The sequence below is a fragment of the Talpa occidentalis genome, unplaced genomic scaffold (genome assembly GCF_014898055.3).
Source record: "Talpa occidentalis isolate TD23 unplaced genomic scaffold, MPIMG_talOcc4v2.1 talOcc4.10, whole genome shotgun sequence".
Taxonomy (NCBI): domain Eukaryota; kingdom Metazoa; phylum Chordata; class Mammalia; order Eulipotyphla; family Talpidae; genus Talpa; species Talpa occidentalis.
The window spans coordinates 24,436,548-24,453,315 of record NW_023600993.1 but is presented as its reverse complement, the minus strand read 5'-3'; the positions used below and the strand labels follow the sequence as shown (position 1 = coordinate 24,453,315).

Here is a 16,768-nt window from a genome sequence, read left to right as displayed (position 1 = left end):
CAGAGATAGAGCGGGGAGCAGAACAGGCAGATCTACTGAAATACACTGCTGAGGGGAGCAGCAGGCGAGACAGGAGAGGTCTGTTACGCCATGTGGGTAGCTCCCTGGCCAGGGATCCAACTCATGCTGCAGTAGCTGCCAATAGCATCATAGTGCTGAGACTTAACCCCTTGCATCACCAGGGAGGCCCAAATTGAACTTTTTGATATGAAAACCATGACTGTGATGCAAATTCACTGGGTAGGATTAAGGGCAGATTATGGAAGAAAAGATAGGGGAACTTGAAAACATAGGAAACTATGTTAAGAGAAAAAGAACATGGTAAGAGAAACATGGTAAGAGAAAAAGAACAGAGCATGAATAAACTTAGGTTGATTATGGATTTAATGATTACAGAGTTATGCCAAAATGTATCAACTTGTACAATTTAAATATGTACAGCTTATTGTATCTCAATTATTTATGAATAAGGTTCTTAAAAACCCCAATGACTTCATATACAATGATGGAGCAGGAGTGATAAAGAATATATAATGCAATATCCATTAGTATTAAGATTTTACTCTATTTTGATTACTACTGTATTGCCATTGGCTAAATCTAGACCTAGTTAGTAGGGGTGGATTTACAAATGAATAACTAACCTCCCACCAAAACAATATCACACATGTTGGGGCAGAGTAAAAGTCCAGGCTAGTTCCAAGTGATTACAACTGAAAACTAGAAGAGCAAAACAATTTTTCTGACTCATAATTCTATGATTATGCTTATCATTTCTCACAGTAATCTGGTCCTTAGATATAAAAATGTATATAGATGTTAATATAGATTTCTGCTCTAAAATGTATGGTAAACCAATAAACATTCTTTTGTGAGATTTTATGTTTTTATTCCAATGGCCAATCTAAGAATATATTTCAATATCACTCACTGACAATCCACATGTTCACGTATTTATTTTACTTCCCTTAATGGAACCACTATTAGATTTATGTTCTATGTTATAAATTTTCTTATGATCTATTCGTACATTTACATTTCCTGTTAAACTAGAATCAATCCATTCATTCCACTGGCTTACAAAGTTTTTGAAACTGCAAAAAATCTGTTATGATGACTTGAATTTTTTGATTTTAAAAAAATCAGTTTTGTAACATTTAAAGTGAATGTTTTGATTCTTCTAAGATGTTATGAATCAATTTTCTTGGCAATGGTGTAACAGACGCTTCCATTACAAATTCTGTCTGCAGTCAATATATAATACACATTCTTGCTAAGGGTCTGTGATTGATGTATATTGTGGTAATGCTTACATCTGCAAGAGATACAGTTCCCTCCAAAGTTGTAGGTGCTATTGTTTCAAATTTTAGACAACATCAAACAAGTCTAAACCTTTAAATCAGAAGCAGTGTTGTAACTCAATGTTACCTCAATAAAAAAGTGACAAAAAGAAACCAAGAGAGAGAGGCCACAAGGATATGCACAAAAAGGTTCTAGTCATGTGTGTATCTCCAGAAAAGCTCAAAGCATGTCCTTAATGGTAGATTCATAACATCTTCAATAAGTAATGACTATCCAACAACAGGTGGGAAAGCATTTGCTTGGGCAGGATATATTGTTAACTGTAATAAAATGAGTGTATTAAGCACATCCCATATGAGTAAACAACATGCTGGGTTATGCTAAGGACATTTTTGAAATAATTATTTTGACAATTAGTATAATCTCTATAAAAAGGCAGCTACTCTTTTTTTTTTAATCTTTTTTTTAAAAGATTTATTTATTTATTTATACAAGCACTGGGTACAGTCAGAAGTGCGGGAGGGTGAGAGAATTCACCAGAGCCAGAGCGGGGAACAGAACAGGCAGAAGGACCGAAGTACACTGCTGAGGGGAGCAGCGGGCAGCAGGAGAGGTCTGCGCGCCATGTGGGACCCTCGCCCGGTGGCCGGGATCGAACCAGTGCTGCAGAGGCTGCGGGCAGCTTCGCAACCCAGCGCTCAACCGCTGCGCCACTGGGGAGGCCCAAAAGGCAGCTACTCTTATGATAAGGAAACTAGAACAGTGAAAAAGTACAGACGGGAATAGAGATGAACTAATGTAACATTATGACATGCCAGGACTTCAGATATTTCATTTCATGAAGATTTAACATTTCCATGTCAAAGCTATAACTGCCTCCACCTTGCAGGAGACCAGACTGGGATGGGAAAAACGATCTGTCCCAAGAGGTCACCTCCCTAACAATAGTGGGGCTCGTTTCTAATCCAGGTCTATTGACTCCAAAGTCATTTATGGTTCTGTCATTACTCTATGTAAATTACTACAGAAAGAACAAAAGAAAAGTACGTAACACATGGGTTTATTTTTGTGAATGACATGTCAGCTACGAGCTCCATGACAGTCACTGTGGATCCAACTTACTTTAAGGAGGAATCCCCAACACCAATGCAGCCTCGTAAGCTGAGCTTCCTCAGGAAGCCACCGCACCGCTTGGATATATTCTCCACTACTCGACCCTTGAATGAAGAAGGTTGGAAAAAAATCTTGTTTTATCATGCTGCTTATGTCCCAGTATAGTAACTAGAAATTTTGGAAGTGAATATATTTTTTCAGAAGACATTTTAGTACATTCCTCCAGGATAACATTTCTGTTTCTAATACATAAAGGGGCTAAAGCACTGAAAAATGTTTTTGATTAAAGCATTACATACTTAAAAAATAAAACTGTGTACTAATTTTTGAAAGCCTTCACTCTGAAGTTAGGTTTCTCCTACCCAGGGCTCACAGCCCATCAACCAATTATAAGCCTTTTTGAAGTCAGCTGTGGGAACACTAGCTGCTGAGCAGGGATCTAAAACAATATTGCGGATAAAAAGAAATCCTATTTTATGGATAAGAGAACTGGACATAAGGCCTGAAACCACAAAATATATAGAAGAAAATATAGGTAAAACACTACAAGACATACATCGTGATAACATCTTTAAAGACTCATCACCCAAAGCAAAAATAGTCAAGGAAAAGATAAACACCTGGGATTACATCAAACTGAAAAGCTTCTGTACAGCAAAAGAGACATTAACCAAAACAGAGAGACACCCTACTGATTGGGAAAAAATCTTTGCACTCCTGTCAACTTATAAGGGACTGATCACAAAGATATACAAAGAACTCACAGGACTCAACAAAAACAAAATAAATAATCCAGTCAAGAAATGGGCAGAAGAACTTAAAAGACATTTCTCCAAAGAAGAAATGCAAATGGCCAACAGGCATATGAAAAAATGTTCAACATCCCTTATCATCAGGGAAATGCAAATCAAAACCACATCTATACTACCTTACACCAGTAGGAATGCACATCTCAAAAAAACAAGCAACAACAAACATTGGCGAGGATGTGGTAGAAAAGGAACTCTCCCACATTGTTGGTGGGAGTACAACCTGGTCCAGCCACTATGGAAAGCTGTCTGGAGGTTCGTCAGTTCACTAAAAATGGAGCTACCATATGACCCAGCAATTCCACTCCTAGGAATCTCCCCAAAGGACACAAAAACATTGATTCAAAAGAACACCTGTACCCCAATGTTTATTGCAGCACTATTTACAATAGGTAAAACCTGTAAACAACCCAAATGCCCAAAAATAGATGACTGGATCAAGAGCATGTGCTAAATATACACGATGGAATATTATTCAGCATTCAAAATATTCGCAGCAACATGGATGGAACTAGAAGGAATTATGCTCAGTGAAATAAGCCAGAAGGAAAAAGAAAAACACCAGATGGTTTCACTTATAGCAGGAATATAGGGGAACCAAATAAGACATCAATGTAAAAAAAATAATAACAGTACAAAACTCAACAGAGCAAAAAAAGATAATACAAATCAGAGACATCCTGCAGGGGAGGAGAAGGGAAAGGGATCAGAGGGAGGGAGGAGCACAGGGGACTGAGGTGATGGTACATTGGTGAAGGACACTCTATGGGGACTACACCTGAGGGGTGGGGAAGCAAACATTGTTTAAAAATGAACAATGATGTAAAAAAATTTTAAAAATAAAAAAATAAAAAGAAATCCTATTTTAGCTGAACATCACTACTCCAAAAGTATGAAAATATAGTGTAAAAATTCCCCTTATCCTTCTGAGCAATTCCCTATTTAAATATATTTTCTCTGAAAAAAAAAATATATATATATTTTCTTTGAAAGAAGGAACGGTTGATGATACTGGCAGAGACATTAGAAAAGGAAAAAAGAAAATGAACACTAAGTAATTTCACTTTCTCAAGCACAATTTTAACTCTATCATGACTATTATGTCTCATTTAATACATTTAATACTATTTAATACTAGTCTATAACAATGTTATACACTATTACTCTGCAGTGGAGGTAATGGAGAATATATCTGGACTACCGGATGACTCAGGATGTCTCTTAGTATTACCATGTCCTGTGATTAAAGTCAATGGAAAAGTACAAGTCAATCCAGACAGAACTACTAAAGGCCCAGACAGAACTACTAAAGGCCCAGACATTTCAGGAATGATGGTTTGGGCCACTCTATAAAGTCAAGAACCACAACCAGCTCAGTTGTTGGCAGAAGACAAAAGAAGTACAGAACGGTTAGAAACAGGCAGTTATAAATACAAACTATGACCATGTGATCAGTTACAGCAATGAGTATTTCCTTTTTTGTTATAAATATGTGTCTGAATATGTATAAAGTAAATATATTTGTTTTATTCCTGCTATATTTGCTTATGTAACACAAGATCCATTGACTTTATTATTGTAGTATTTAATTTCTGTTAACTCTACGTCACAGTATTTAAGATATGGGATATCAATGAGACGAACGAACATCATTCAAGGCCCTTAGTTCTTCTTCTGAGGAAGGGGTGTGTCCTGGGTTTTACATGGGATAGTTATATCACCTAGTTGAAATTACGGCTTCCTGATAATCTTTATTTGGAGAGTAGGTACAGCTAAGGAGCAGCATATGGGTGCCAAGTTGGTAAGAGATGAGCATGTGGTAATTAATTGTATATGTCAACTTGATTGGGTCACAGGGTGCTCAGATATTTAGCCAAGAATTATTCTAGGTGTGTCTGTGAGGATATTTCTAGATGAGATTAATATGTGAATCAGCAGACTACATAAAGCAGATTTCCCTCCGTAGTGTGAATGGGCCTCACCCAACCTGTTGAATGCTTAAATAGAACAAAAAAGAAGGAATTTCTCCTGCATGACTGCTTGAACTGGGAAAAATGGTCTTTTCAAGCCTTTGGCTTGGACTGAACATAGGCTCTTCTGGGGTCTCAAACCTATCAGCTTTCAGATTGGAACTTACACATCTGCTCTGCTGGTTTATAGGCCCTCAAACTTGGACTGAGCTATACATGACTCTTCTGGGTCTCCTGGTTATGAACTGCAGAGTGTAAGACTTCTCATCCTCCTTAATTATGACCCAATTCCTTATAAGAAAACTCTCTAGATCTGGATCTATCTATACATGTCATATTGCTTCTGTTTCTCTGCACAGTTCTAATTAAAACAGAATGGATTCATTTTCATTTTGCAAATAACGAAATAGTAGATTGCCATGGTTATATTTTAGTGAGTAGCAGAACTGCAGTTCTACCAGGTTTATCTGCTTCTAAAGTCTGAATGCACTGTATAATGACTTCTAACTCCACAAAGTGGGAAATATTGAAAAGGGTCATTTTGAATTGCTTTTTCTAAAACAGCAAACTTGGCATTGAACTGTAAACACTAAGAATTCACTAGGACACATAAAGCCACACGATCCTAAGCTAAGTTCAGGGTTCACACATTGTTACCTGGCTAGCATCGTAAGTTGCAAATTCAAACTGTTGCTTTGCTATCAGCTTTATTTATGCTTTCTTGACTACTGCCTAAGTTAATAACTACATTTTTAAACAAAATTCCAGACAACTATAAAATAAATGTCATCAGAGGAAAGAAAAAGACTATGACTTGAAAATCCAAGATAAATATTCAAGCACCAAATGAAACCACTAAAAACCTCTACAGTAATATCTACAGATGGAGCACATAATACACTTTTTTCCACTTCAAGTTACTCATATTTATATGTGTTCCATGCTTCTTTACTTCGGGGTAAAAGTTCTTACACTAGCATAAAACATTACTAAATGTATATAATGAACAAAGACCTAGAGATTATTCATCTGAAGGGGAATTACACTGCTTGGTATGCAATGTCAGCATGTTTGGAGGACACTGAAGTCATTGCTTTTAAGTCTGGAAAGAGCATTAAAGAATTCCTAATTCAGGAACTACAGTGCAAGTCAGAACTATTTTTCCAGGATCAGGCATGAAGCTCTGAGGTCTCCACACAATTTCAAGCTCGGAGCATCATAACCTGAGAGGAAAACAACTGTGGGAAGTTCCACATCTGGAGGTGCTCTGCTCCACTGGTTTGAGATGGAAGCAGAGGCTCTCAAATGCTCGATTGCCTAGGAGGAGATGAAAGGCCTCAGCAACTGTCATTAGCTCTAAGTACACCAGGCTAAATAACTCACAGAAAATTGCTTGCTAGGCCCATTTATTTCCTTACCCCAAACATCCCACTGTTAGGTCCATTTATTTCCTTATCCAAAAAGACACAAAACATACACATTGGTAGAAAAAAATTGTTAACATGCTACATGATTAAGTGGATTAAAATGCAATCCCACTGCTATAACTGAGCTGGCTAAACTAGAAATGAATAAAGTTTTATTAACATGGAGTAGATAATGTAATTCAGAATATCCACTCCAGAATCCACTCAAATAACAGCACTGCAGACAATTACTGTGTCTCTATTACTCCCCGCTTTCCTTTTTGTTAGAAATAGTATTTAATATTAAGGTTGCATTAAAATAAGCATTTCTCATTTGGTCAGGATTACCAATTACATACACTTAAGTGGAGATAATCACATATTTACAGATAAATACAACAGAATCCTGGAACTATAACAGGCATTAGAGGTGATTTTACTTATTTTATAGAGATTGAAACTGAGGCACTTAGAGACTATATGGGTAGCTGGAGTGACAATTTAGATTTTGAGACTCACTCCTAGATTACATTTCTGCTATTTCTCCATTTTCAATCCTGAATTAGACTCTCAGTGAGTCTTTTGATCAATATTTATCAAGAGTCTACTAAGGTTAAAGCATTGACCAGGTGTTAATGGTGCAGGTGTGAGGCTTTAAAAATCTGAATAAAACTCAGATTATAAACATGAGGAAGGGAAAGGAAAGTTGTCTATTACTAATATACTATAAATAGGAATATGCAAACAGAATTTTGGTCTTTATGCATGTAAATATATACTTTTTTTATCCAGGTATTTTTCTTCTCAATTCCACCTTACATCTTAATATCTAAACATCTTAACATCTAAAATCTAAATTCAGTAAAATCAAAAGGTAAGAAAGAATGAGCAGTTCATTTATATTCAAAAAGTCTTTTATCTAAAACAAAGTTAACTTACCTCTACATCTGTTTGAAAGTTAAAAAGGTCTATTCTTTGCCAGTTGCTTCCATCCAGGGCTAAGATGTTCCAAGCCTGGGAGGTGGGAGGCAAACGAGGAAAGATTGGAGTGAAAGAGATATTTATGGAGACTGTTAAAAAGTTTTGATTTAACTTTGCATTTCCACACTTTTTTCTTCATATACACTAAGCCAATCAAATGCGGATTATAAATTATGTTAAATATAAAAGATGACATTTTAACTTTAAACTGTTTATTTGAACTAAAATTCATTTTCATTCTAATATAATTCAATTCATTGATTAAAAATCTGTTTAGAACCTCCCTGGTGGCGCAGTGGGTTAAGCGTAGTGCTGTGAAGCTGTCCACAGCCTTTGCAGTATGGGTTCGATTTCTGGCCAAGGCCAGGGAGATACCCACATGGTGCGGCAGACTTCTCCTGCCTCTCCTGCTGCTCCCCTCAGCGGTGTCTTTGGTCCGTCTGCCTGTTCTGTTCCCTCCTCTGTCTTTGGTGAATTCTCTCACCCTCCCATGCCTCTGAGTTGTATGCCAGTTCTTGCACAAATAAATGTTTAAAAAAAAATTTGTTTAATACACTACCTTGGAAATCTGTGCACATCGGCACAAAGTTACTATATCCAAGAAGGAAAATATTCTAGGAAGAAAGGGGGGAAAAAAACACAAACATGAAATGGTGTCAACATTTTAGAATATTTATAACTTGAAAGATAAAAATCTAATGTGTCATCTAGTTATAGCATAAGTTTTTTCTCAAGAGTCCTCCATTTACAGCACACAAGTGCATAATTTTACATCACTCTTGTGAAATATTAAATGTGCATTGCAAAGTTGTTTTAGACACACTAAAAATCTCTTTCATACAGAACTTATTAAACTTTCATTTTTCTTGTAACACAAGGACACGGAAAGTAAATTATACCTAGTTCTACTCAGAGAGCAACTCTCTAATCTTCCAGCACCGGACCTGGTGAAGGCCAAATTTTTCTAAATCTCATGCCCCTAAGACAGGTAAAATCCTGCTTTTGGTGGCAGGTGCACCAAAAAAGTTTCAATACCTGAACCTCAAATAACACAACCAAGAATGCTCCAGGATAAAACACACAGTGTCTAGATACATTTGTTCACAGGGCAGAAAGATGGAGCTCATTTGCCGGCAAGGTCTATAGGGGACCATTTTTTGCTCCCTGAGCAAAAGCCAAAAGCCACAGAAGATGGGAAAGATGGGGGGACAGAAAAAAAGGAGAGAGAAACAAAACCGAGTTGAGTTGACATCACTAATGTCCCCAGAGGAAGCAGTGGGTGTTGGCATGGAGGGGGTGTGAGTGGACTCCAATATTCTGGCAGTGGAGAAGGTGAGAAGAAGATGAGAGCATGGTGCCAGCAGCCGGGTGTGCCCCAGCACTGTGTGCCGACCGCTGAAAACAAAGAAGAGCTTTGCTGTGAGAAGGGAGGATGGGGTTGGGGTCACAGATAATAATAGGATTTCAATTCTTTTAGACCTGGACAGTAAATATGAGAGTCTGTACCCCAGTATGTAAAAGGGGAGGGCAGAGAGACAGCTAACAGTCCTATAAAGCTCTTCAGAATTCTTCGAAGGAAACAGTCGGTGTTGAAAATCCATGGGCTGAGAGAAGGACAGCAGACCCACAACACAACAGTGTTCTACCCTACAACAATGCACCCACAAGCAGCACCACAGGGTAATGACAACACAGATGCCAGGCTCCCATCATTTTCTAGTGAAAAGCAAAAGATACAATCAATCATAAGGACTACAATAATGTTAAAAGTAAAGAAGTGGAGCTTTACAATAGGAAAATGCTAGTGACTAAAGTGTATACATATACACACATATATACGTCTACATGTGTGTATCTATAGATACACACACATATATATTCAGTAGTTTGCACACCTACCCTGTCTCTATAGGAATGCACCTTGCCCCACCCAGGCCTGCCTGCCTGGGTGTTTAATATGTTTTGTGCCATACGATCTTTCCAGAATGAGCCACAACTGACCATCAGTTCCCTAAGTATCATAGTTGATGCTGGAGTTAGGTTCTATGTGCAACTTTTGGAACATTTGATATAAATCATGTCAATAAGTGATCTACAAGGGGGTTAGCTTCAGCTTTAGGTAGCTTAGATTTGCCTTTGGTTACATCTGGCAAGCACTGGTCAAGTCCCATCAAGGCAAAAATGTGATAGCCTAGCCAATTTCTCTGTTAATGAGATTCTCTTCCATTGCTGCTTTCTTGGCAAAGTTTGGAGGGGTTGGAAAGAGGGTGGAAGAGGAACTAAAGGGAAAGAACTTCTGGGTGGAATATTTGTGCCCACATTTGAGTCAGCAAAACAAGGCTAGAGCAGACCCACCTGCACCACAGCCAGGCGTCCACCCCAGGTATAGAAGCTGCTATGACACTCTGCTCACTGTAAGGACTTGTCTCATTGCAAACACAATTCACCCAGACCTCTTTTCCACTGACTCGGTTCACCTTCTGGAAAATTTTATTTCCAAATTTTCTCCATAATTTTCCCCATGATTACTACCATGAGAGAAAAAGTCTTTCTTGTCCTTCCTCAACAAAAGCAGAAATCTCTACAATGTTTTTTATCTTAAGCTGTACTTTATCTTAATATTTCTAAAGTCTAAAGTTAATCAATGCATCTATCCAATAAGCAGTGTATTTCAGTAAATCCTCCTGTTCTGCTCCCCACTCTGTCTCTGGTGAATCCCCTCACCCCCTGCACCTCTGGCCTACAGCACAGTTCTTCCATGCTTTAAAAAAAAAAAGGCTATCATTAGCCTCTTCCCACCATTAAACTACAATATTTTAGTTCCACCTTGCTTTTACCAAATTTCCCACATTGTTATTATCAATACTTTCCTTCTTTAAAAAAATCAATACTTATTAACATTTACCCACATGATACAAAGCTTGTTTCTCACTCATTCCTTCTGAGCTCAAATTTAATAAAATTTAAACTATAAATTGTTTCAGAAAGCACAAGCTCTAAGCGTTAGATATTTAACTGATTTTTTTACTGAGGTTAAAGTCACATAACATAATCATGTTCAGTATAAAATTCACTGACATTTAGTCCATTCATAGTGCTGTACACTTCTACTAAGTTTCACAATATTTTCATCTCCCCCAATGAAAACACCATAGCCATAGTAGGGCAGACACTCTCTAGCTCCCATTTCTTCTAGCCCTGGCAACCAATCTACTTTTTGTCTCCATGGATTTCTCTTTCTTGATACTTCGTATTAATGGAATCATATAATATGGGGAAGTTTTGGGTCTGGGTTCATTTCCTACCAATATGTATTTGAGGTTCATTCAAGTTGTAATTTTTTTTAAAGATTTTTATTTATGCATACAAGAGCTGGGGTACAGGCCAGAGGTGCGGAGGGTGATTCACCAGAGACAGAGTGGGGAACAGAACAGGCAGATTGGGCCTCCCTGGTGGCGCAAGGGGCTAAGCACCGCACTATGAAGCAATCCGCAGCCTCTGCAGCACGAGTTCAATCCCCGGCCCACCAGGGAGAGACCCACATGGCGCAGCAGACCTCTCCTGTCTCACCCACGGCTCCCCTCAGCAGTTTGTTTCAGTCTACCTGTTCTGTTCTTCACTCTGTCTCTGGTGAATCCTCTCACCCCCACACACACCTCTGGCCTGTACTCCAGCTCTTGTATGCATAAATAAATAAATATTAAAAAAAAAAGAACAGGCACATTGACCGAAGTACACTGCTGAGGGGAACAGCGGGCGAGTCAGAAGAGGTCTGCTGCGCCAGATGGGTTGCTCCCTGGACGGGGATTGAACTCATGCTGCAGAGGCTGCGGACAGCTTCATAGGTTGTGTCTTAACCCCTTGAGCCACCAGGGAGGCCCAAGTTGTAACATTTTTAATACTTCTTTTTCATGGTTAAAATAACCTCCAGTTGTATGTATATACCACATATTTATTCATTCATCCACTAATAGACATTTTGGGTGTTTCCACATATTAGATATTGTGAATAATGGTACTATAAATACTGATGTATACGTATTTGAGTTTTCCATTCTTTCAGCTATATATCTGGGATTGGAGTTTCTCTAGGCCATATGAAAATTCTGTATTTAACATTTTGAATAACTGTCAGAACTGTTTTCTAAGTGGGTGCTCCACTAGCATTTTAGAATAATTTACCTGGGTAAAGAACTCTAGGTTGAATGGATGGCGCTGGAAGGGATCATGCTCAGCGAAATAAGCCAGAAAGAAAAAGAAAAATACCGGATGGTCTCACTCATAGCAGGAATCTAGAAAACTTAAATAAGGGACCAGGAAAATGAACAACTATAAGAAAGTGAAAATCAAAATCAACAAAAAACTATGAACCAGAGACACTCTATGGGAGGTAGGGGGTGGGGAGGGAAGGGATTGGGGTCAAAATAAGGGGGTTGCAATTATATGGGGAATATAAAAATAAAATTTATTAGAAAAAAAAAAAGAACTCTAGGTTGAGATTTTCATCAGCACATGGAAAAATAATTTTCCACTGTTTCTATTGTTACTAAAGAAAGCTCTGTGGTTTATTTGTTAATCCTTTTAGGCAATTTTACTCACTTTGCAGATTTACTTAAGACTTTTCTTTGTCAGGCCTCCCCTGGTGGTGCAGTGGTTGAGCGCTGGGCTATGAGGCTGCCCGCAGCCACTGCAGCACAGGTTTGTTCCCAGGGCGCCAGTGAGAGTCCCACAAAAAAAAAAAAAAAAAAAAAAAGACTTTTCTTTGTCTTTCAGGTTCTGTTTCATTATAATGTGTCTAGGTGTAACTTATCTTTATTGATCCTGTTGAAAGCTCATTGTGCCACTTCAATTTGAGGATTTGTATCTTTAATTCATTCTGAAAATATTTAAGCCACTATTGCTTCAAATATTATCACTCCTACATTTTCTCTTTAGTTTCCTTTACACACATGTTGATTCAACTAACCCTATATTCTGGGTCTCTTAATCTTTTCTGTATTTCCATATATTTATCGCTCTATGGTGAATTACATGCAACTTCCCCATTTCTACTTTCCAGTTTTCTATTTCACTTTTCAGATTGATCTAATAGTTTTTTAAGCCATTTATTATTCTTCATTATGATAGGTCATTTCCCCAGGTAACTTGTAATGCTTTATCATGATGATCATTTTCATATGATTATTGATGTGTGGAAGGCCCAAGTATTTTGGTGTGAAATGTCCCTATAAAATTGTTATGCATTTAACAGCCAAGTTTCCCCAAAGATTTTATATTTTCTTTTTTAAAGATTTATTTATTTATGCATACAAGAACTGGGGTACAGGTCAGACATCCAGGGGGTGGTGAGAGGATTCACCAGTGACAGAGTGGGGAGCAGAACAGGAGGATCAACTGAAATACACTGTTGAGGGGAGTAGTGGGTGAGACAGGAGAGGTCTGCTGCACCATGTGGGTCACCTCCCTTGCCAGGGATTGAACTTGTGCTACAGTGGCTGCAGATAGCTTCATAGCGCTGTGACTTAACCCCATGCGCCGTCAGGGAGCCAAAGGTTTTATATTTTCAACACGAGTTTCTTTTTTTTAAAGATTTATTTATTTATGCATACAAGAACTGGGGTATAGGCCAGAGGTGTGGGGGTGAGAGGACTCACCAGAGACAGAGTGGAGAGCTGAACAGGCAGACTGACTGAAGCACACTGCTGAGGGGAGCAGCGGGCAAGCCAGGAGAGGTCTGCTGCGGCATGTGGGTATCTCCCTGGCCGGGGATTGAACCCGTGCCACAGTGGCTGCGGAGAGCTCCATAGGTTACGTCTCAACCCCCTGCGTCACCAGGAAGGCCCTCAACACCAGTTTTATATTTACTTTGAAGCTTAGACTTTCTCAGTCATCCATACATGGGATATTTTATCCAGATTCTCAAAAAGAAACAAGTTTTCTGGCTTTTATTTTTTCTTTTAGTTCCATCTTACATGGTGGAGGGTACCTTTCCAGTCAAATATTCGATTCCTCTCCTTATATCAATATATTCAATTCATCTCATCTTCTTCTGGATGGGATTACAATACCAGCTGTTACCTTGTCTAGACAACCTGATGGCTGATTTCTTCATCACTACACTATGAGTATGTTAAGAGTACTTCTTCCTTAAACTGCATATTTACTTTTTTGTTACAACCATAGTTTCCCCTTGTTTTTTACGTTAACCTAATTATAATGTTACAGTATACCAAAGTCAGGTGTTTTTTTTTCATTGAGGACAATTCATACCATGACACAAAGAATGCTGTAGAGGGTACAGTACTGACTACCTTTCACTTCCATTACCATAGCAAAGAAAACCAGGTACACAAGCTACTTGATATTTGATTACACACATACCTACAGTGTTTTATAATTTGTGAAACAGGAAGTTTGTACTGTGCTGAAAAAAAATAAAGATTCATGCCTTTTATAAGTAAACACAAATATCTGTGAGGTGATTTTTTTTTTTTTGGTATAAGACTAATGTCTTGCACACTTTTTTTTTGATAGAAGAGCATATAGAAGGAAAAATATGAGGTCTGAAATAAATAGTCTTAGTTGAAAACTCAAACCCACAGACCCTTTAAATAACAAATTTCAGATTTTTAACAACTGTGAAATCTGCATCAAGATACTTAACGTGGGCCTCCCTGGTGGCGCAAGGGGTTGAGACGCAACCTATGAAGCTGATGGCAGGCACTGCAGTGAGAGTTCAATCCCCAGGCAGGGAGCAGCCCACATGGCGCAGCAGACCTCTCCTGACTTGCCTGCTGCTCCCCTCAGCAGTGTATTTCAGTCAGTCAGCCTGTTCTGTTCTCCACTCTGTCTCTGGTGAATCCTCTCAACGCCCACACCTCTGGCCTGCACCCCGTTCTTATATGCATAAATAAATAAATCTTTTCAAAAAAAAAGATATTTAACCTTTGAGCCTTGGATTTTTCATCTGTAAAGTGATTTTAAAATGCTCTATCTGGGCCTCCCTGATGGCCTAGGGGTTAAGTCTCAGAATTATTACTGCTCTGGCCTGATTTGGATCCCTGACCAGGGAGCCAACCCACATAAGGTGCAGCAGACCTCTCCTGTATCACCTGCTCTCCCCTCAGCAGTGTATTTCAGTCAATCTGCCTGTTCTGCTCCCCACTTTGTCTCTGGAGAATCCCCTCACCCCTTGCACCTCTGGCCTACATTCCAGTTCTTCCATGCAAAAAAAAAAAAAAAAAAAAAATGCTCTATCTACTTCAAAAAGTTGTTTTTAGTATTGAATGATTACTGAGAAATTGTCACAATAAACTCAAGAAACATTTTTCCCAAAATAATAATCATTAGTAAACTTCAGATCGGATGAATGGAGGACACATATAAGTACAACTTTAATGAACAGAAATATCAATAGTTTCTTTCAACCTCAACCAGACTTTAGGCAAGTGTAGGGAAGTATATATTATCACTGAATGCCAGTTGTCCACTAGGAATTGTTGTACATTAACAGTGGTATTAAGCTCCAAATACAATAATCTCTAGTATTTCTGAGCAACTCATTTTACAATGTCAGTACTATTCCTGATACCAAAACTATACAAGGACGCTACAAGAAAATTACAGGTCAGTATGCCTGATAGACACAAATGCAAAAATTCTCAACAAAATATTAAGCAAACTGAATTCAATAATACATTAAAATGACCATACACCATGATCAAGTGGGATTATTCAAAAGAAACAAAGATTATTCAACTATACACAGGTCAATCAATGCAATATACCACATTACAAAAAAAAAAAATTGTATGGTCTACTCAGTAGATGCAGAAAAAGCATCTCACAAAACTTCACACATATTTATGATAAAAATTTTCAACACAGTAGTTATAAAGGGACATATCTCAATGAACTAAGGCCATATGAGACAAACCCACATCTAACATAATAATGGTGAAAAGCTGATAGCTTTTCCTGTAAGATCAAGAATAAGAAAATCATGTGCACTTTCACCACTTTTAGTGAACACAGGCATGGAAATCCTAGACAGAGCAATTAAGAAATAAAAGCATCTAAATTACTATTTGTAGATAAAACAATATTATATAGAAACCTCAACCAGACTTCATAAAAAATAGAATAAGCAAACTCTGTAAAAGTATAGGATTAAAAACATATGGAATCACAAAGACCCTCTCTAGGCAAGAAATCCTGAGAACAAATAATAAAGCTGGAAGCATCATACTTCATGATTTCAAGGTATATTACTCAAAATAACATGGTACTGCCATAAAAACAGACATACAATTCGATGGAATAAAGAACCTAGTAATAGACCTATGCACATACGGTCAATTAATGTATGACAAAACAGTCAAGAATATGCAATCAGGAAAGGACAGTATCTTCAATTAATAATGTGAAGAAAACTGGAGCGCCACATGCAAAAGAATGAAATCAGACTATCATAACACTGTATACAAAAATTAATTCAAAAATGGATTAAAAACCTGAATATAAGTCCTAAAGCCATAACATATCTAGAAGAAATATAGGTAGTAAGATCCCTAATATCTGTCTTAGCGAAGAAGACAGATACCAAAAGCAAAGGCAACAAAGTCAAAAACAAAGAAACGGGACTACATCAAAATAAAAAGCTTCTGCTTAGCAAAGGAAACTATCAACAAAGCAAAGAAAAACTAATAGAATGGGAAAATAAATTTGCAAATCATATCTCATAAAGGGGCTATCCAAAATATATGAAGACCTCATACAACTAAATAACAAAAAAAAAAAAAGCAAACAAACTGATTTATGAAGCACAGAACTTGAATATTTTCCCAAAGAAGATACAGACGGCCAACACTTACATGAAAATATGCTCAGCAACACAAAACTATCATCAGGGAAATGCAAATCAAAAAACACAATGAGGTATCACTTCACACCTGTTAGAAGGGCTAGCATGGCAATTATCAAAAAGACAAGAAATAACAAGTATTTGCAAGGATGTGTAGAAAAGGAAACCCTTATGCACTGTTGGTAGAACATAAATTGATGTTGGTACTATGGAAAACAATAGTGTTTCCCCAAAAATTAAAAACAGAACTACCAAGTGATACAGCAATTCCACTTCTGGGAATTTATTCAAAGAAAATGAAATAATAACCCAGAAAGTTATCTG

At 37.7% G+C, this 16,768-nt stretch overlaps 1 protein-coding gene across 9 annotated transcripts in view; it reads right to left on the bottom strand.

The window, feature by feature from the left end:
• FBXL2 (F-box and leucine rich repeat protein 2) overlaps positions 1-16,768 on the bottom strand; it is a 71,681-nt gene that overhangs the window by 35,796 nt on the left and 19,117 nt on the right. For 8 of the 9 annotated variants that reach the window (XR_005128104.1, XR_005128106.1, XR_005128107.2 and 5 more), the window contains exons 4-5: positions 7,540-7,614; positions 2,425-2,519 (exon numbers count right to left, since the gene is read on the bottom strand). Coding sequence is in view for 6 of the 9 variants with exons in the window: in XM_037525927.2 (XP_037381824.1) it covers positions 2,425-2,519; positions 7,540-7,614 (170 nt within the window). In the remaining 3 variants the exon portion in view is untranslated. Of the gene's footprint in view, positions 1-2,424; positions 2,520-7,539; positions 7,615-8,140; positions 8,196-16,768 lie in introns of all 9 variants that reach the window. The other variant, XM_037525933.2, reaches the window with a different exon arrangement.